This window comes from Lactuca virosa, chromosome 4, assembly GCF_052849685.1.
Source record: "Lactuca virosa cultivar CGN04683 chromosome 4, Lactuca_virosa_CGN04683_v6, whole genome shotgun sequence".
Lineage (NCBI taxonomy): Eukaryota > Viridiplantae > Streptophyta > Magnoliopsida > Asterales > Asteraceae > Lactuca > Lactuca virosa.
Genome location: NC_136429.1, coordinates 479,663,033 through 479,684,442, shown reverse-complemented (window position 1 = coordinate 479,684,442; position 21,410 = coordinate 479,663,033). Strand labels below are relative to the sequence as shown.

The 21,410-nt window shown below is 34.1% G+C and overlaps 1 protein-coding gene and 1 long non-coding RNA gene across 5 annotated transcripts; one reads left to right on the top strand and one right to left on the bottom strand.

Moving 5' to 3' along the window:
- Positions 1-6,940: 6,940 nt before the first annotated feature.
- LOC145169328 (uncharacterized) lies at positions 6,941-9,709 on the top strand. Of its 3 annotated transcripts, none has more exons than XR_013742436.1 (5): positions 6,941-7,112; positions 8,392-8,478; positions 8,615-8,737; positions 8,857-8,925; positions 9,401-9,709. It is a non-coding gene; the product is annotated as an uncharacterized LOC145169328 (long non-coding RNA). The 3 variants fall into 3 exon arrangements; XR_013742437.1 differs by having other exon boundaries at positions 6,941-7,258; XR_013742435.1 differs by having other exon boundaries at positions 6,941-7,738.
- Positions 9,710-12,871: 3,162 nt separating this feature from the next.
- On the bottom strand, positions 12,872-16,814 carry LOC145109228 (uncharacterized). 2 transcript variants are annotated; one of them, XM_079046347.1, is made up of 5 exons: positions 15,155-16,814; positions 14,895-15,027; positions 14,162-14,295; positions 13,944-14,085; positions 12,872-13,365 (listed from the first exon to the last, which is right to left on the bottom strand). In XM_079046347.1, the coding sequence occupies exons 1-5, from the start codon at positions 16,685-16,687 to the stop codon at positions 13,043-13,045; spliced, it is 2,265 nt and encodes a 754-aa protein (XP_078902473.1). In that variant the 5' UTR covers positions 16,688-16,814; the 3' UTR covers positions 12,872-13,042. The 2 variants fall into 2 exon arrangements, with proteins under 2 accessions (XP_078902473.1, XP_078902474.1); XM_079046348.1 differs by having other exon boundaries at positions 14,895-15,024.
- Positions 16,815-21,410: the final 4,596 nt, after the last annotated feature.

Genomic DNA, 21,410 nt, shown 5'->3' with positions numbered 1-21,410 from the left:
GATATTTGGGGAGCAAAGTATTGATACCCAGGTCGTCCGGATAGACTGAAGGTCTGTGAGGCGGACTAGTCAGGCCGAAGGTCCGGGAGTAGTCCATATAGGTTGAAGGCCCAGTGAGGCGGTTCAGTCATGCTGAAGGCTCTTTATGCATGCTGTTGTTTGTTATGTTTATATGGTGGTACTTTGGTGGAAGCTCACTAAACGTTGGCTTACAGTTTTAGTTTTGTTTCAGGTACTACTTCTGAGGACCATGGCAAGGCGAAGGCGTGACTGTATACATCCTTGGTTTTATGTTGATTGGATCTTGGGAGACTCTGATTTTAAAAAATATTTTAGAAACAATGGTTTTGTAAACTCTTCTTTTTAGTAAATGAATTGTTTTGAAAAGTTTGAATTTGTTGTGATTTTTGAGATGTTACAAAATCAAATGTATGTAATCCTAATTCTTTTGTTTTTGTTTATACTAGGCTTTCAATTAGGGTTCATGTTAGTTTTTGTTGTTCATAGTATGTTGCATTCAAAGTTTATGAAATAGATCCTTTAGGTTGCATGTGCCCATAAGTGTTAAGTGAAATTCCATAAACACATAGTTCTTGTAACCTATAAAATCCATCAGCTGTGTCATTAAAGGGTTGTATAGGGGAGACTTCAGTAGATGTTTTTGAAATCATGTAGTCATGATATGATAATAAAGCATGAAGATCAACAAAGGCAATAGGAGTTTGGCGAGCAACAATGGTAGACTTGAACCCATTGTATTCTTCACGGAGACCAAATAAAATAAGCACAACGACATTTTTTCTTTCATTGGTTCGCCTATGTTGGCTAGGGCATCATAATACTCTTGATCCCTAGTAACATAGGCAGAAGTGGACTCATCAGGTTTCATCTGAAGCTTTAATAACTGAGTTTTCAAGGTATATTCCCTTGATGATGTGTGTGGGGTATATGCACGTTCTAAGGCCAACCATAAGTCACGGGATGTGGTTCCCTGGACATCTTGGAAGGCGCTTTTCAGAGATCGTGGATAGGAGTAACATCTTGATGTGAGCATCATTCTGTACCAAGATTGTGTACTCCGAGTTAGCTTGTGTCGTAGTGGTCTGTTCTTTGTCTTTGTCAAAAGAGGATGCAACCGAAGAGATACTAGAAGGTGGACAGGGAATCATACCATTGATATAGCCGAACAAGTTGTATGTGATGAGGAAGGGTTGGAGCATTGTTTTCTAGTACCTATAATTCGTGTAGGAGGGTTTGATCCGAACTTGTGTGTGTTGTGGATTGTTTTCTCGGCTTGAGTGCAGACGACAAGAGTTGTCATTGTCACATGGAAGAGGGTTGGATGGTGACGACTAGGGTTAGGGTAAACTAGATTTGATACCAAGTTAAACATGGTAATCTATATTATTGTATATTTAGAATAGAATACAGGGGTATGTATAGTCTAATATTGCATTGCATGAATAATGTATAGTCTAGTATCTAGTATTAATAATGTATAGTCTAATATTGCATTGCATGAATTTCATTATATTTTGTTGTGGGTTAGGCATCTTCATTAGTTGTCTAAGAAAATATGCATAAATAATTAAATATGATATACAATATTAAGAAGGCATATAAAAGCTTCCATATCAGTAATAATAAGCGTAAAAATATATAGAATTTATTTCTAATAATAGCCAAAATTGATGTAACATTTGGATTTTTGAGGTACTTTGCAATTATTTTCTTCTATTCTTAGGGCTACCACGACGTGGTGAAGAACAACCACGACATGGCGAGTCAGGTTAAGATCAAGTGTCTCATTTAGTCACAACGGCATGGCAGCATGTTACCATGATGTGGTGGCGGCCTGATGGCAAAACCCTAATTTTTGGGTATTTAAAGGAAAGTGAGGAGGCTAGGGTTGCCCACCTTCAACCTCCATCACTCTCAAACCCACCAACTCTAATCCTAAACCTCTTTGGTTCTCTTGTCCTCAGCATTTTCACGACTTGGTTTGAGTTTGGAACAACGTTTTCACGATGTGGTGTCAGGTCACCACGCTGTGGCGACTAGGGATCGGATCGTCTGTTTTGTGCTTAGGTACCACGACCTGGTGAGAGACCACGACGACGTGGCGAGTCAACCTTGATCGTTGACTTTGACTTTTGACCTTGTTTGGTTAAGCTTGACCTAGGGGCATTTTGGGTATTTTTGAATTATAGTTAAGTTTGGTCATATCAATTGAATAGGTGTCTGGTTGAGCTGATTTTCGGAGCAGAGTCTCCTCAACTATTTTTCGTCTGTCTATGAGGTGAGTCTTCTTACCACACTAGTGAGTCGAAGGCACCAATGCCGGCCCGATGATTAATATGTGCTAGATGTATGTGATTATGTGATTATGTGATTATGTTGATATATATATATATATATATATATATATATATATAGAGAGAGAGAGAGAGAGAGAGAGAGAGCCAAATCGGGCTAAGAGTCACTGCGGACTCGGAGGTTGATACGAACCCGACATAGTTACATGCTGCTATATGGGTTGATATGGACCCGAGGGTTGATGCGGACCCGACATAGCTACATGCTTGTCATATGAGGTTGATATGGACCTGACACAACCACATGTTGTTATATGTATATGTTAATTGTATGTGATATTTTGGGGAAACTCACTAAGCTTCGTGTTTACAATTATATTTTTGGTTTCAGGTACTTCCGATACAAAAGGGAAGGGTCTGGCATGATCGCAGTGCATCCACCCCTATTCCGCGTTTTCTTTATGATTTGGATTTGTACTCTGATGATTATACTCGTTTGACATACTAAGTTTGAGTTTGCTATGAATACTTGATGGTTTTGATTAAATTAAAAATGAAAATTTTATCTATGATTTTGGGGATGTTACAATTTATTTTAAAAATTCAATGAATTTGTTTGTTTAGTAGTAAAAGTGGCATATGATATCATGTCATATCGTTTCATATGTCTCTATGTAGAAAGCAGGCCCGACCCAATAGGGGGGGGGGGGGGGCAGGCTGGGCAATGGCCCAGGGCCCCAAAATTTATATAGGGCCCATTTTAGAAGTCTGTTATAGAAAATAGAAATAGTCTGGTATGTGTTTTCTGAAACTTTGAGGCCCATATAGTGATATAGAGTTCCATTACGTAATCAGAAAAAAAAAATTGGCGCCTGATTTCTCGGTAGCTTCTCGTACGCACGTTGATTCGTTCAAGCCTAAAGCGGGACTCCTCAGTTTTCAATGCCAATTGCTATCGTCCTTGAACCATGATTCTTGAACTGTCCCCTCGACCCCTCGTATCTTCCACAGTCCCGCACTCCCGCTCCCGATATCGAAGGAAAACGAGATTACGAGAACAACTGATTTCTGAAATCGATTCCATCCAGACTTTCCAGTAATCGATTGAGCAATTAGGAAGCAATAACATCTGATCAGGTAAGAATAAGCAATTGATTTTTACTTTTTTTTTTACTGATTTTCAGATTTCTTAGAGTGATAGAGATTTATCAATTTTCTAGATTTCGTGTTTTCTCAATTTTCTTCTCCATCTGATTTCTTATATTTTATCTTTCAAATAGATTTTGTTGATTTGTGAAAGTCCCCAAAACCGATTTCTGAATCATGATATAGATGATACCCAAAATCGATTTTGTTGACTTCTGATTTCTGTTATCAGCCCCATTTAATCAACTTGAACTTTTCAATTTTCTGTTTCTGTTTTTTTATATATACGAATTTAACTTTGTCTCATATATTGAGTGTAGGTAATTGAGTAATTGAAAAAGAAATATAAATCTTTTTGGAAGTAGATAGCAACTTGGCAACAGCCTAGTGAGCCTACAAATTGATGAATCAGGTGTTCTTTTTCCGTTGCTCTGTCTAATAATCTTATATTATCATTGTCTTCCATTACTTTGTTTAAATAAAAATCCACATATAATAACTATAAGATAATAATGCTTCCTAGAAAACATCTATCCGGAAGTCAAAAAAGGAAAAAGAAACAAAAAATAGAACAAGATGAACAGGCTCAAAAGGGATCCATGGATAAATTTATAAAAAAAATAGATAATCCCAATGCTTCAATTCAACATGAAAATATCACAAGTGATGATGAAAATAGCCACAATGATAATGAAATTAACACTAATGAGAATGAATTTGATAATGAAAATAACGTTACTAATAAAGATGAAAATAATAATAATTAGAATGAAATTCGTAATGAAAATATTGTTACCAATAAGGATGAAAATAACACTAATACGAATGAAATTGATAATAAAGCCACTAATGAGAATGAACATAACACTAACGAGAATAAAATTCCTAATGAAAGTAATGCCACTAATGAAAATGAAAATAACACTAATGAGAATGAAATTAGTAATGAAAATAATGTTAGTAGTGAAAATGATATGAATGAAAATGGCCATCAATTTGTTCCTCCTTTAAATATTTATGATCCAAGTAATTGGGATAATATTGACAATAAATTAAGGGAAATTTTAGTTGAAAAAGGACCGATTAGAGAATCAAATCTTGTGTTTCCTAAAGATAGTTTATCTAGACATTTTTCTTATGGTGCTTATACTAGAAAGCTAGGTAACGGTGAAACAAGCGATCGAAAATGGTTAATTTATTCTAAACAAGTAGATAAAATTTATTGTTTTTGTTGTAAATTGTTTAAACCTATTAATAATAATAATCAAATTTCTTTGGCAAATAATGGATTTAATAATTGGAAACACCTTTATGAAAGACTTGATGAACATGAAAATAGTGCTCAACATATTTTATGTGTGAGATCTTGGAATGAGCTAAGAGTAAGATTGGGTAAGAATGAAACAATTGATAAGGATTTACAACAAATATATATAAAAGAAAAAGAACGTTGGAGACAAGTTTTAATAAGAATAATTGCTGCCGTGAAATATTTATCCAAATATAATTTAGCTTTTCGAGGATCTAACAAGAAGCTTAATCAAGATAATAACGGTAATTTTTTAGGAGTAATTCAAATGATGACAAAATTTGATAGTGTAATGCAAGATCATGTTAAACGCATAGAAAATCATGAAACCCATAATCATTATTTAGGGCACAATATCCAAAATGAACTAATTTCTATTTTAGCTCACAACGTTAGAAATTCTATAATTAAAATTATTAAAGAAGCAAAATATTTTTCTGTGATTCTTGATTGTACCCCCGATGTAAGTCATCAAGAACAAATGACTCTAGTTATTCGATGTGTGAACATATCTAGTAACAAAATAAAAGTTGAAGAATACTTTTTAGAATTTTTGAAGGTAGATGATACATCTGGTTTAGGACTATTTAACGAATTATTATATGCAATTAAATCAATCGGTCTTAATATTGATGACATAAGAGGGCAAGGTTATGATAATGGTTCTAACATGAAAGGAAAACACCAAGGGGTTCAAAAACGATTACTTGAAATTAATCCAAGAGCGTTGTATATGCCATGTGCTTGCCATAGTCTTAATCTTACAGTTAGTGATATGGCTCATTCATGTGAAAAAGCTATTTCTTTTTTTGGAGTTGTGCAACGCATATTTGTACTATTTTCGAGTTTTACTAAAAGATGGAACATACTACTTGAAAATGTTCACAATTTAACTGTAAAATGTTTATCTAATACACGTTGGGAAAGTAGAATTAAAAGTGTCAAAGCTTTTAGGTTTCAAGCTCCTCAAATAAGGCAAGCTTTAATTGAATTAGGTAAATCATGCAATGATGCTAAATCAAAAAGTGAAGCAGAAAGTTTAGTTGGTGCCATAGAAAGTTATGAATTTTTACTTGGTATGATATTTTATTTTCTATTAATATGGTAAGTAAAAAATTGCAAACTAAATCTATGTGTATTGATGCCACCATTAATCAATTAAAAAGTATAATGTCGTTCTTTGAGAAATATAGAAATGAAGGATTTTCACGTAGTTTAGATAATGAACCTACATTTCGAATAAGATGTCAAGTTACACTACAAGAAAAATGGGCTTCTGTGACTAAAATATTAGAGACTAATTAATCAGTCTTGGATACCATGTATATGGGACTGATGAATTAGTCTCAGATACTATCTAGGACTGATTTTAATGTGTAAACCATTAGAAACTAACCAAACTTATTCGAGATTAAAATTTAATCCCTAATATGTTTGTGCCGGTTTAGGTTTGGTGGGAAACACATTAGGGACTGAATTTCAGTCTCAAATAGTCTAACACCAACTTTGACTTTGGAGGGAAAATTATGAGGGACTGAATTTCAGTTCCTGATATACTTGTGCTAGTTTAGATTGTGTACGGAAATTTTTAGGGACTGAATTTCAGTCATTGATACAACTATACACATTTGTCATTTAGATGAGAAACTTTTTAAAGACTGACTTTCAACCCCAAATAGACATGTACCATTTGACATTTGAATGAACACTTATAACTGATTGAGTTTAATATCTAAGACTAACTATTTGGTCATAGATGCCATACATCAAAGACTAATGAACCAGTCACAAATATTATTTTGAAAAAAAACTTATTAGAGACTGAAGTTCAGTCTTTGATAGACTAACCACTTTTGACTTTGGAGAGAAATAATTAAGGAGTCAATTTTAATATTTAATACATATTATTTACTCATATCACTACAAAAAAAATGACATTTAGTGACTAACGTTTAATGATTTATGTTCTTATTAATAATTATTTAATAACCATAACAACCAAAATAAATGTATTATATTAGGAAAAGGATAACCATAAAAATTATAACAAGTTTATGCATTTTTAAAAAATTTTATTTATGTAATTTTCTAGCATAATTTTCAATATTATGGTTAATGAAATTTGTAGCTAAAATAAACCCTTCTTCCGATCTCGTCATTTGTAGGTATTAGCAGGAAACAAAATCACTCACAAAAATTAGAAAACCCGCCTCCCAAAATTCACATCATCAAAAAATTAAGAGAAAATTGTCCGCCTCCACCTTTGTATATGGTTCTCCTTGTGAAATTGACCGCTGCTCCATTCTCGCTCGCTCGTCTGCCTGTCTGCCCTGTTATTACATGTTTCTATTCATCTCTCTCATTCTTTGTGTAGTCTGATATTTTGTTTCATGCTGCAATCTGAATAATATCTTACTTTTGTATGAATTTTACTTGAAAACCTAAAAGACTAGAGCAAATTGTTACTTGTTGGCATACACTTTCAAAGGTTTCCGTTGACTTCAAACCTCTTTTTACATGTAGTTTTGGGTTTTTTTGTTCTTCCACAATTCACTAAATCCACTTCTATGTATCAGTTATGTATTTTCCATCTTTGGGTTTTGTGTGTTTTCCATTGCGTTCGATATAACCGATTTTCTTGTGGTCATGCAAAATCAAAAGCTCTAATTTTCTGTTTATGTTTTTTATGTGGCATTCGTTCATAATTAAAGCGGATACGGGAACGATAATTATTGGTTGCCAAACAGTTAATACCTCAATGTGTTTTTTTCCTATTGAAATTAAATAGAGTTAAATAGTGTTCATTAGTAAACTAAGATTTCATAAATTTGTTAATATTATATTGGAATTGATTTCTCTTATCGTGGGTATACAGCCTGTTTTGGATTTGGATTACAGTGATATATATGTGTATGGATTTCATGTGGTTTTGCTAGGCATCGAATGTGTTATCAACACATGCCACAAGGTTAGGTCTTACATCGTTTGGAATTAGCATGTATGCATATTACAATTTATAAGCATCTGTTTGATTGGTACTTTTTAAGTGCGTTACTAATTTTTTGGATACTATTATAAAATGTATAAGGAAGAATTAGGGCATTTATTTGTTTGATTAGTTGGTTTTGGCTGCTTGAGTTGAACTAAATTGATGGTCTGGTATATTTTTTGGGGTTTATATTCGATTTGTGGGATGGCTATATGTGATTCAGACCACTGCCTAATTACCTTTTTCATGGATTGTGAGAAGATTATATTTGATTCAGACACAAAACATGAAGGAAACAGTGACACAAATATCACCATATAGCAAGTTCCTTCTTATATATCAAAAGTTGTTTATAAAACATGCCTGTTTGAAAAAAAATAAGCATTTGGAGTTGCTCACCCATGATGTAATGTTCTAACTAAAATTTTTTTCTTCCTTTTTCTTTCATTTTATTACTTTTTTTAATTGTTTTTATTTTTGCAGTTCTTTTATCTAAGTTGTCCATATCTTAATGGTTTGAATCTGAACTCTTGTAAAAGTCGGATTCCATGTAATTTTATTGATGTGTTGTTATAATACATCAACTACATGGTTCTTTTTTGACTGACTTTTCATTTTTAATTCTGAAACAGAAAAAATCAGTATTGCGATTCCCTAAACTGGAAAGTGTGCATGTTATTAATTGTGAATATGGATTAATCGAAGCAGTTCAAACTTAGGTGAGTTAGCCTTTATGCTTATTTTAAATTAATAATTATTTATAAGAATCTTTGTGCACATCTAATAAAGAAGAAAGGATGATGAGTTGGAAACAAATTTTTATACTAATGTTCTTTATGTTTATTTCCTTTACAGGTTGTTTGGTTGGAAACCAAATTTGATATTGAAATTCGTGTAATGACTAATGACATGTGTCCCAGGGTGTTTATGCATGAAAGTTCAGAGTTCTTTAATGAATCCATAAAATGGAGTTCAATGGTAAAGCCGTTCCATTTCATAAGCTTCCTTTTTCCTTACACTCTTTTTGTCGAAATGGCTTTGTTCCATTTGAGATTTCTTGCTTCATCGTTAACAGTATGTAGTCCATCATTTTTTAGGATTCGTTGCCCATACTTCATCACCACTCTTGTCTTCTGTAATGCTACTATATAATTAGCAACCCAAAGGTATGCATTTCTTTGGTATAGTCATATCGGTTATGGTTTATAATGTTTTGTATATGTGTGAAATAAATAATTAGAACAAATAGAAGAAAATTATTTACTATGTATTTGCATAAGTTTACGACGTACATTAGAAAAGTAGAAATCATAATATGATAATTGTGTTATTTGTATATACATAACCTTTTGTAATAGTATAATACCATCCAATTCAAAGTGAAAATGAACTTTATTTTACCAAATCTCATGAATATTTTTTTTTCTTTATATCTAATGTCTTATTGATAGGTCTTGAATGTGATTTGGTTTTTATGTAAAAATCTTTCTTTGTATATATATATATATATATATATATATATATATATATATATATATATATATATATATATATATATTACGGGATTGCATTATTTGTTTTTATTGTTTTGGGTTATAGTATAAAACTGATCATTCTAATTTTCTTATATTCTCTCTTTAGGAACCGAATTTCATCTGGAAACTCGTATCTATAGTGTTCGATGTGTAGGAAACTGGTTGGTTGTAAAGGAAAATGTGCATCATGCACTTATACTTAAAGTGTTGAACAACCAAAGGATAACTTGGCTTGTACACAAAATGCATTCATCACTATCTTCAACCTTATCAATTTAACTTCTAAAACTTTTTGAAGAACTTTGTGTTTTAGATATCGAGAATATTCATGATATTGTGTTGTAAATTTGTTATCTTAATTGTATTTTCATTATTTTATATTTTAATGATCCATAAGTTGTATTAAGGAATCATGTTGCCCTTAGTATATATTTTAAAATTTTGTGTTAATTCTTTATTTTCTTGTTTATTTCTTTTGTTGGGACTGAGCTTTACCCCTCACTACACCTCATCCCCTCCATCCCATTCATTTTCGGTATCTAATATTGATATTTAGTCGTTGAAAAATAATATTACAGACTAAATTAGATAGTTTAGAAGATTAATAGTTAGTCCCAAAATGATAGTATCAAGGACTAATGTGATAATATTGGGGACTGATACGACATAAAATAGAGATTTCAGTGAAACATATTAGAAACTGGATTATATATTATAAAGGGCTGATAATTAGTCCCTAAAAGATAGTATTAGGGACTCATATGACATCAAAAAATCGGTGATTTAAAAAAAAAACAAATTAGAGACTGAATGAGATATTATGACAGACTAATTTTCAGTATTTAATACTTTGATGTATTAGGGACTCATTTTCAGTCCTAAATACATAAAAACCCAATTATCTAGGACTAGGTTTCAGGGACTAGCTAAATAGGTCTATGATTCTCATTAGAGACTGATTATTGACCATCAGAGACTGATTATGTCAGTATCTGATACCCCTTTTTCTTGTAGTGTTACTAGAAAAAGGCAATTTGATGAGATTGATAATGCACAAGAATTACAGTCAGCTGAAGAATCGTTTAGAATTGAATATTTTATGTTTGTTGTTGATATGACAATTGTTTCATTAAAGAATAGATTTGAACAATTAACTATTTTTGAAAATATTTTTGGATTTTTATATAATTCAAAAAAGTTAAAGTCATTGGATGACATTGAACTTAAAAAAAGTTGTACTAATTTCACAAAACAATTTTCTCATAATAACTTATGTGATGTAGATTCAAATTATTTGTTTTCCGAACTTCAAGTGTTACAAATGACTTTGCCAAACGTTTTTATGTCTGCTGTTGAAATTCTTGAGTTCGTTAAAACTGAAGATTGTTATCTACATGTTTTCATTGCATATCGAATATTATTAACTACACCTGTTACTGTAGCATCAGCAGAAATAAGTTTTTCAAAATTAAAATTATTAAAAAGTTATTTGAGATCATCTATGTCACAAGAAAGATTGAATGGTTTGGCTATGTTATGTATCGAAAAAGATATGTTGGATAAAATTGATCTTGATACTATTTATAATGACTTTGCTTCTAAAAAAGCTCGTAAATGTAAATTTTTTTAGTTTTTTCTTTGCTATGTTTATGTAATAGGGTGCAAATCATGTTATAGCCTTTTTTATTTTGTTGCTTTGTATTTATAGTATTAGATTGTTTGGCTTCTGGGGCCTGTCCCGAAGCTTTTTCCTTTCCGTAGGTGGGGAGTCCCCAGCCTGTAATTGTATTAATTTTTTTCTTATTAATAAAAATTTTCGGAGGTACCGCCCTCCTTTACCAAAAATAAAAATTATATTTATATATCTATCATTAACGACCCCATTTTTTTTTCGCCCCGGGCCTCACATCGTCTTAAGACGGCCCTGGTAGAAAGTATCAAAATCTATCCAACAAATGATCGAAGTAAAAAACCAACTCAAACACCTAAACAAAAGAGTACAAGTGCTCGCAAGAGGAAACACATACATATTAAAAAGATGGAAATGCTCTTTCGAGCAAACTCTAACCGTTTAATATCCTCTATAATAAACCAAAATAATTTTGCCACATGTCACTTGCTCATTAACTTGGACACATGTCATCTTTTAGTATTTTTGAATAAATGTGTTTTCCGTTTGTCATTTTCTTATTTTTTTTTTATCTTTTCTTAATTAACACATCATATTTTACACCTCAATTAATAATTGCCTTAATTGAAAATAACCAATAAATTACAATATTACAACTCATATAGTATTTAATATGTTTTCCTTTTAAATTCAAATTTAAAATTTAAATAAATTTTTGTTTAAACCTTCATATTTAATTTTTTTGTTTTATCCAACCTGTATAACTTATGGGTCTCACAACTAGTAGTTTAATATAGAGAGCTGATTTTTCCAAGAAAGCTTTTGATTCTTCCACTTCCTTCCTTTAATGAAACTCGGGAGCATCAATCTCTCTTACTTTCCTCTCATTTCCACCCATTTCCTTTCTTTTCTCTCCTTAAGTTGAACTCGGGAGCGGGGTGTAAGACAAAAAAATCTTAGTTTTTGTTTCAATAATACCCTTTCCTTCGATGGACTTTCCTCTTTGATCTCCATTGTCATCAAGTTCAAGATGATATAATAATCTCTCTGCTGTTTATCACGAAAAGATAGAAACCTAGCCTTCCATATGTGTTCCCTCTACTCGACTTTCGTTTGACGTTCCTCGTTATTGGGCATTGTCCACTCTTCTCATAAAAAGTGGTTTCATGTTTTCATGGTCTTAACCAGATTTCAAAACATGAATAAAAGGCATAAACATGACGTAAAAAGCAACTACAAGGATGAGATGAACCATGTTATTGCTTAAATCATTTGTTGGATGGATTCATGGAATCGACCGACCACCGAATTCCGCCTCTTTAGTTGATTTTTTTGTTGCATTGATTGGTTGACCAAGAGATCTGTCTTTCGAGTTATAAGTTACTATTTTTGTTATTATTGCTTCCGTTGTGTTTGCGCCTTTGTAGCCAAATATCGTCATAAACCAACACATATTTGGGTTGTAGGTTGATTGTTGTGTTGGTTCCCTTTGTTGCTCAGCCAGAAGTTATTGAAGGAGTTTCTCGAAGCCACTTTTTATACGCTTGATGGAGTTTATGGTTATTTGGAAATGGTGCTTTGTTTCTAAGTTATATCTAAAGGAGCTGATTTGTTTTACAAAATTATTACTCTGTAGTTTGTCAGTTTATCTAGGTTAACAATATGTGTAGGAAGGTCAAAGTGAACTCGGTCAGGCGGCTTCAAAATCCCATCCTTGCTGTTGTTACTGTGATGTTATTTTGTTTAGTCTAGCTCCTTGTTAACTTTATAAAATGCTGATGTTCTGAAAAACAATTTAACAAATAAATTCTAAGACTTTGTTAGCTGACTTCGATCTAAAAGGTTGGAATATTGTGGAAATACAACATGCTTTACTCAATGTAGTCCCCCATGATCTACTAACCAGTTACTTGATTCTTGTTAACTTTGAACATGAGTACCGATAAGTATCCCAAAAATCTCAACAAGATATTAACTTTATTTAGACAATCTACAAATGGATCAAGCATTCATTCGTTACTATCTTCCCTACTTGTTTATTCAGTTGATTTCCAAGATTTTATACTTTACATTTACATGTCTATTAACATACGACCTATTATGTTTGACTTTTAAGAGTCAAACTGTTTTGATTTCATTTTGATAGCAATGATGCAAGCCCTGCGCTATGTATTCCATTGATGGGCGTTTGTCTTGTTTTGCTTGAAGACAGTTTGAAATAAGTTGAGCGAACTTAAATGCTTCCTTTGGAGGACAATCAATATTTTGAAGGCGTGGGTCCATAATTACACTCAAATTAACCTCATCTTCTAGCAATGGAAGAGCCCATTCCACCAGGTTTTGCTTTCCAAGGGGCCTCCTCCTATCATACACCTTCATCCCTGTAAGTATTTCCAACAGTACCACTCCAAAAGCATAGATCTCACTCTTAATTGCAAAACCTGTCAAAGTGGTGTTTGATTGGTCAGCCATTGACACATGTGTTTGGTATGATGGAATCATAGAAGGAATGTAATTGTTCGTTTCCTTGGTTAGAAAAGAAAAGATGTTAGGGTTGTCCAATGGAGTGGAATAGAGCATTCCTTAAGGAATTCGAATCCATCCATTATGTTGATTTACATTCGTTAGACATGAGATGTTTTTCTTTTCATTCCATCATGGATTGGATTGAAAAATTATAATATAACCCATTCTTATTTATAAATTTTTAATTACACTTTCTAGAATTCCATGATTTTAATTAAATATGATTTATTTATGGAAAATAAATAGAAATATATTTTTTCAATTATAATCTCATTTCGGTTTGGTGAGCTTCTATTATGTCTAATCTTTTAGTATTATAAGTAATAAATTCTATATTTATTTAGAGAAGTTATATATAAAATATTGTAAAAACTATACCTCGTATTTATACAGACAATAGAAAATTTGTATAAAATTCATCCATTTCTACGGGTACTGTCTAAAATATTGTAAACAAACGCTTGCAGTATCATTTTAAGAAAGAAGAAGATACCATCTTCAGGTAGCTGCAGTGGGTGAAGACCATCAAATGTGTCTGCTTGGTGACAAAATGACTCAGGGGCTGCATAATAATATGCATCCAATTGGAAGTTTTGAGTAACAAAAGCAAAATCTGAAAGCCGAGCATTAAAATCCTGAAAATAAGCATGAAATATATGAAAAGATAAACTAAAATTGATGTTAAAACACGTTAATGGGAGTGTAATTTACCTTATCCACCAATATAAGATTGGTCTTAAATTGGCTATACGCAGGCTGGTTCCTTTTATGTAAATAGGCCAGGCCTTCAGCTGCTCCTATTGCTATTTTTAATCGTGCAACCCAAGAAAGTGAAGTACCTGACTCTGCATATATAGTAACATAAGAAAGGGTAAATGTAATTTTCAATCTTGCATATAAGTTAGGGGAGATTGTAGAAAGTAGCAACGTCTTTTACTCTTTTTACTAATACTTTACTTTTCATACATAATAGAAATATATTTACTTTAATTTACCAATAACAAAAATGTACTTGCATTTTTTTTTTTTTTTTTTTTTTTACGAATAATAGCAATATCTATCTCATATCATAATAGTAATATACTAACATTCACTTTACAAATAATAGCAACATAGAAACAGTTATGTGCTTATAATAACAACGTATTTACACTTTACCAGAAATGGGAATATATAACAAATAAAGTACAATGCTCATATTGGTAGAAAAATGTAATTAAATTGTTATAATAGGTTAAAAATAAAGTAAGTTGCTATTATTGGTAAAGAAATGTATGCACGTTGCTATTATTCGTAAGACTGTAAGAAAATAAGGTAGAGAGAGTAAAGTAAGTTGCTATTCTTCACAATTTTCCATTTATTGCATGCCAACCACTCAAAGCAGGTGTGTTTATGTAAGGCTATAACTGAAAGATATTTACAACTAAGTGGAAGGTATGCTTACCTCCATAAAGGTATTTATCCAAAGTTATGCCAGAAATGTACTCGTAAACACAAAATAGTTTGTGATCATTCAGGCAATATCCAAAGAATTTTACAAGGTTCGGATGATTGAAATGTTCTAGTTTGATGTCCTGCTGCACAACCAAATTGTTAACTGAAGAAGATAGAAAATATCAGAATGCTTGAAAAATATACGAGGCCCATTCATTATGCGATTTAAAGTAACTCCCACATCCTCATCATTTCAAATATTGAAAGTACCTTTCGTGTTGGAATCTCCATCTTCCTAATATACATCGCTAAACCATAACCATTTATTGTTGGTCCATACGTCTTTTCATTAACCCAACCTTTGTAGATGAAATCCATTAGAGTTGGGGCATATTCCTTGTTCGTGAAATTGCCTGATGCAATTGCCAATTCAGTATATGTGAAAGTTCTAAAACTTTTATTAGTACTATTGCTTCCTATTGTGGTATCAATTTCAATTGATATTGGTTTGTGGTGCACAATGAAATCCGATTTGCTTCCAATTTCAGCATCAACACCTTTTTTTGTTGGCGTATATGTCCTTTCATCAACCCAACCTTTAAAAATGGAGTCATTAAAATCTGGGGAATGTTCCTCGTTCTCGAAACCATTTGTTGCACTTACCAATTCAGCATATGAGAAAGTTCTAGAACGTTCATAAGGATTTTTTCGTATTGCAGCATTATCTTCATCTAATATCGGTTTACGATGCGCAATGAAATCAGATTTGCTTCGAATTGCAGCAACAACTAATTTCCCAATGAAAAGAGATTTTAGCTTGTAAACGATTCCTTCATCATCAACAACAGAATTGGCGCTTTCTCTTTCTAGTGAAAGAATAGACTCGAGCTTGACCACAACCTCTGCCATGGTAGGGCGGTGTTTTGGTTGGGTGTGTAAACAATGGCCTGCTACGCTTGCAAACTCCTTCAAGCACTTTCTGGAGATTTGTCCTATTAGTCTCTGGTCAATAATTTGATTGAGTTTTCCCTCTTTGATTTTGTGCTGAGCCCAACCTGCCAAACCCCACTGGTCTTCATCAAGGGTTGAATCTACCGCTTTTCTCCCAGACAACACCTCAAACATTACAACCCCAAACGCATAAACATCGGATTTTCTTGTCAACTTTCCTGTGTAGAAGTAGCACGGATCCATGTACCCAAATGTCCCTTTCACAGCCGTGCTCACATGAGTTCGATCCATTAAACCAACTTTAGCCAATCCAAAGTCTGAAACTTTAGCAGCAAAGTTTGCATCCAACAAAATATTAGAGGTTTTCACATCACGATGTATGACTCCATGTTGAGTTGATGTACCCATGTGAAGGTAGTCTAATCCCCGAGCTGCCCCTACACATATCTTCAGTAGTTGTAACCAGGATAAAGAGGAATCCGGTGAGCGAAGATGATCTTCAAGTGTCCCATTGGGCATGAACTCATAAACGAGGACCATCTCTTTTTCTTCATAGCAATAACCAATTAAGGATACGAGATTACCATGTCGCAGCTTAGAGAGGACCTTGACTTCCGACTCAAATTCATGGGCTCCCTGATTAGACATGGAGTGCAACCGTTTGACTGCAACTTCGCTAATTGACTCGATTTTTGGACATTTATACACCTTGCTGAATCCTCCCTGGCCAATGACTAAAGCATCATCGAAGTTTTGGGTTGCCGATTCAATCTCAGAAAGAGTAAAACGTTGACATGTTTGGTCTGGGAGTATGAAAGAGGAGTGGCTATCTTTGATAGGTGTGGATAACATCGTTGGGTAGCTTCTCCTGACTGGACCTTTGATTCTTCACAACGATATCTCTTGTATCCAGAAAAGGAGCTTCAGATATGCCGAAGTGAACTGCTGATTTTGTCTGGTTGTTATTGTGTTGCTAGCGGATGTCTATTAACTCTTGACTTTGTTGGTCTTCAAGTGATTTCCTTTTTTTGTCGCTTCATTTTAATTTTCTTTTGTAACAGCAAAATTTTTTGGCTGGCGGAAATTTTATAATAATTTCTCTTACAGATAATATATAGTAAGAATCAGAATAACTTGATTATATATTTTTTAGACAAAAAAAAGAAAAATAATCAACTTTTCTAATCATTTTCTTAGCATAACCAAAAAATTTTAAAAATGACCTATCTAGCCAATAAAATCGCATATGGATTTTTAACGGATCGCAGTCTCATGTATTACTATTAGGTTATAATGACCTTTCAATAGACTACGATTTTCTCATCACTGTCTCACTAATACTGCCAGGTTATTAAAATAAGAAGTCATATATGCTACAGTTAAGTTCAAGGCTATAGTGATCTAGCTACGATAATAAATGTTAGGCAGTAATATTTTTTCGCTCTTGTACACCACTGTCACAAGATCTGAAGCCAAAAGGACACTGCTAGAAAACTGGGCATTAGTGATAGATTTTAGCGACGGAAAAAATCCGTCGGAAATAGCTACGGAATACCGACGGATTTCCGACCGAATAAGAAAACGAAATTATTAGGATATTACTGATGTTTTTTGCGACGGATTTGCAACAAAGTACACTATCGTCGGTATATACATTGAAGAAAGAGAAAAATGAAATCAAGATTGTTTAGTATTTGCTGTTATTGCGGTTAAAGAGGAAATTGTTTCTAATTCGAATAAAGGTAATAACTCTCTAAAAAGATTCTTAATCTCCTTTTTATGTTGATATTGGTATTTTGAATGATCTAACCGTTGATTTTAGTTTTTTTAAATATTAACTTTTTGCTAGCGATTTACTCGACGTTTCGAGATTTCTTTTTGTAATTTGCTTGTCCTTTACAAAGATTCTTGCAATTCTAGTATTTTCGTGGTGTTTCTTTCCGTTATCCTTTTTAATGCACGCCAACTGTTTGTATAAATGCAGGACTGAATTTCTACCGCTAATCCAAAGTTTCTAGAATCAGAGACTATTAAGAATGGAGAATTAGACGATTTAGAAGAGACTTCTGATTTGGGATTTGAGTCATCAACGATTTCTTCGTTGGATCAAGGAGCAAACGATCATGATCATGATGAATCGCCTACAGTGGCCACCTTTTGTTATTGTGGATCGAGTATAATCAGTATATGGCCATTTCATCAGCCATGTTCTTATAATAATAAGCAATTTAGCATCCTCATCATTCATCAGTCTCTCAATGCTACTGTAATACACCAAATTACTTAAAATCACATATTCTTACGCATTATCATAAATGCTACTTTTTAATAACATTCATTTTTACTATTTTATCCCCCTTTATTGTCAACATTGGAGGACATTTATGGTATTTGATGTATGTTTAAAAAATTTATGCGTTGAATATGTAATTATTTTTAGTTTTTAATTTCTTCATTAATTTGTAAATTTTTTTATAATGCCAAAATCCGTCGCTATTCTGTCACAAAAAAAAATTGTAGTCATATCGAGATTCCGTCGGTAATCTGTTAGTAAGTTATTCCAAATTCCGTCGGTAATCCGTTAGTAAGTTATTTCAGATTCCGTTAGTAAAATTTTCCATCGGTAATTCGTTGCAAACAAATTCCGTCGGTAATCCGTTGCAAAATATATTCTGTTGGTGATCCGTTACTATTTCCGACGGAATAATCTGTCACTAAAAATTAGCCATAGCCGTCGGAAATCCGTTACAAACAATTAGCGACAAGAATATACCGATGGATTTTGGTTCGTTACAATTCTGTCGGTAAAGAGCATTAGCGACGGATTACCGACGGTTCATCTCAGCCTTCCTTGATTCGAGTATGGATCCTCTGCTTTTAGTAGTATGGGCCCATACTACCTTGCACATCTATCCGTACTTTCCTCAAGAACTGCCTTGACTCCGCCAAGTCCTTTCTACTACTACTGCTGTTCTCACGCTAATCTCATCCTAGGCTTGCCCTAGGGTAATCACCAATCACTCTCCGCTATCAGCTGCATAAGAAGTCCTTGCTATCTCCCCCTAACTAGCTCACGAATACCATTACATATCACTAAGATTAGATAATTATTCGAATGAGAGATCCTACCCTACAATGGTTGGACTCAGACAAGAGCTGCAAAATAAAGCTAAACCTAACCTTCTGAAATTATTTAGTACTCACAATATGTAACTTAACATATTCGTTTACTAGTTAGTAAAATATACATAGAACTCCTATTAGCACAAAGCAAGCAACATTCGAGCATTGAGTAAACATAATCAAGCATATCTCATTCAAGCCATCCCTGACTAATCTGTACTAGCATGTAGTTCATAAAGCTGAGATACATATAACAGGCACATAAGGAATCCTTCCTAGATCCTTAGTCCTAATCTAGCATGCAATTCTTATAAGCATATCAGAACATAAACTTGTATGGGTAATTTGGGAGTACTTACTTGAGCTCGGTTGATTGCATGCACCACACCCTTTTCTCTTTTCAAAGTTCTTTTTCTCTTTTTCAAAATCCTTTTCAAAGTTCTTTCTAAAATGATTTTCCTTGAAAAATTTCATACCAATTCCTTAGTTTGAGTTCAGACACACCCGAGAGTGTGCCCGAATCCCTCAAACCAAGGCTCTGATACCAACTTGAAACATCCAAAAAATACAGTCCAAAATTTTCATTTTAATTCATTCATAAAAACCATAAGTATCAAAAATTCATAAATCGTGTATCTCAAAAATATCATAACATCTGTCAATATCTCAAAATCACATGTCAAAACATCAGAGTGAATCCTCCCAGGCTAAAAGCTATGGTGTGTGCCATGCAGTCATAGCGAGCTCTTCCCTTTACTAGCAGAAGTACCTGAAACCAAAACTGAAAACTGTAAACACGAAGCTTAGCGAGTCTCCCCAAACTTCCACATACCATACATATAATCACATAATAACATACATTGGGCATTGCCGACTACATCGGGCCCCGCCCGGCATCGGACGAATCCGACATCAGGCCCCGCCCGACATCGTACCGAAGTCCGGTATCGGGCCCCGCCCGGCATCGGACAGAAGTCCGGTATACATAACATATCAACACGTATAAAACATAACACACAACATAAGCATATAAACATTCCTCGGGCTTGCCCCGACATCGGACCAAAGCCCGGAACATACAAACATAACATATAAGCTAAACATTCCTCGGTCTTACCCCCGACCTCGGACCAAAGCCCGAAACATATAAACAGACATATGCGAGAATCATGACGACATCAAGCATACAAATATTCCTTGGGCTTGCCCCGACATCGGACTGATGTCTGGAAACATGTAATCTACATCAGGCTAGCCCCGACATCGGACCGAAGTCCGGCATATGCTAACATACATAAACGAGTCGACATTGGTTCCTTAGACCCGTTCCTACTGGAGGAAAACTCACCTCACGAAGTTGGCTACTGAATCTCTCGTAAGGAATCTCTATCGGCTGCTCCCGCGACTCCTCGGCTATCATTATCACAATAACACTTAGTCAGAATCTGATAATCCTTCTTAGGGTAAAATGACCATTTAACCCCTGGTCAAAGTCAACGTTCTGGTCAAAGTCAACGTTATGGGTTGACTCAACTCGCCTAGTTGACCCATTAACTGGCCGAGTTCTATAACTCAAAACCCTGAAATCGCGATCCAACTCGTCGAGTCATCCCCCTGACTCGACGAGTTCCCTGGCTACTCATGGTCGCGACAAAGCGAGTCAACTCGTCGAGTCCCTTCACAGACTTGTCGAGTTCTACCTTAAATTGAATTGAGACATAACGACTAACTCGTCGAGTCCCTCTCTGGACTCGCCGAGTTCATAAGTCTGTTTGGGCCAACTTAAAGGATTAAGCCCCTATTCTTCAGATCTAAGCTTGTTGCTTCATATATATACACTGAATGTGTCCTTTTAAGGGTAAAGTTTCCAACTTTACCCATCAATACCCTCATTTGACGGGTTTAGCTCAAACCAAGGTTCTAAATAACGTAAGGCGTGACTTAGCGGCAATGTCAAGCCTCAAGCTTTTCCGAGGCTTGGCGAGCCACGATATTTGTAAGGCGTGACTTAAGGCCGCAATTTTCTATATAATTAATATTTTTATATGTATTTTCAACTATTATTCATTTTTATATACATATATGAGTTAAGGCGGCGTTTTGGTAAAGCTTGGCGGCAGGTGCAAGAATTGGCGCCATGGCGGAGCCATGACGAGCTTTTTAGAACCTTGGCTCAAACCCTAACCCTCTAGGACTTAGATCGTGGTCCACAAGTCATCCTTACACCAAACTACGACATAAAAACATAGATCTAGACCTTAAACACTTCATGAATACGTAAAGCTTCTGCCTTTTCCTCCATGCATACTCTTTTGAAGCTTAAAAGGCTAAAATGGCAACTTATAGCTTGTATGGGGCTTCCATAGCCATAAAGTTTGCACCTTTATGCCATGTGAGCCCTTCAAGGTCATAGATCCGAAGGTGTTCCCACTCTGGATGTACATATCCCAAA

Excerpts from the sequence above, each read along its gene's own strand:
- LOC145109228 (XM_079046347.1), bottom strand. The coding sequence starts at position 16,687 with ATGTTATCCACACCTATCAAAGATAGCCACTCCTCTTTCATACTCCCA. Across the intron at positions 14,296-14,894 it reads GGATAAATACCTTTATGGAG|AGTCAGGTACTTCACTTTCT; the intron begins GTAAGCATACCT and ends CTATATATGCAG. Across the intron at positions 14,086-14,161 it reads ATCTTATATTGGTGGATAAG|GATTTTAATGCTCGGCTTTC; the intron begins GTAAATTACACT and ends GCTTATTTTCAG.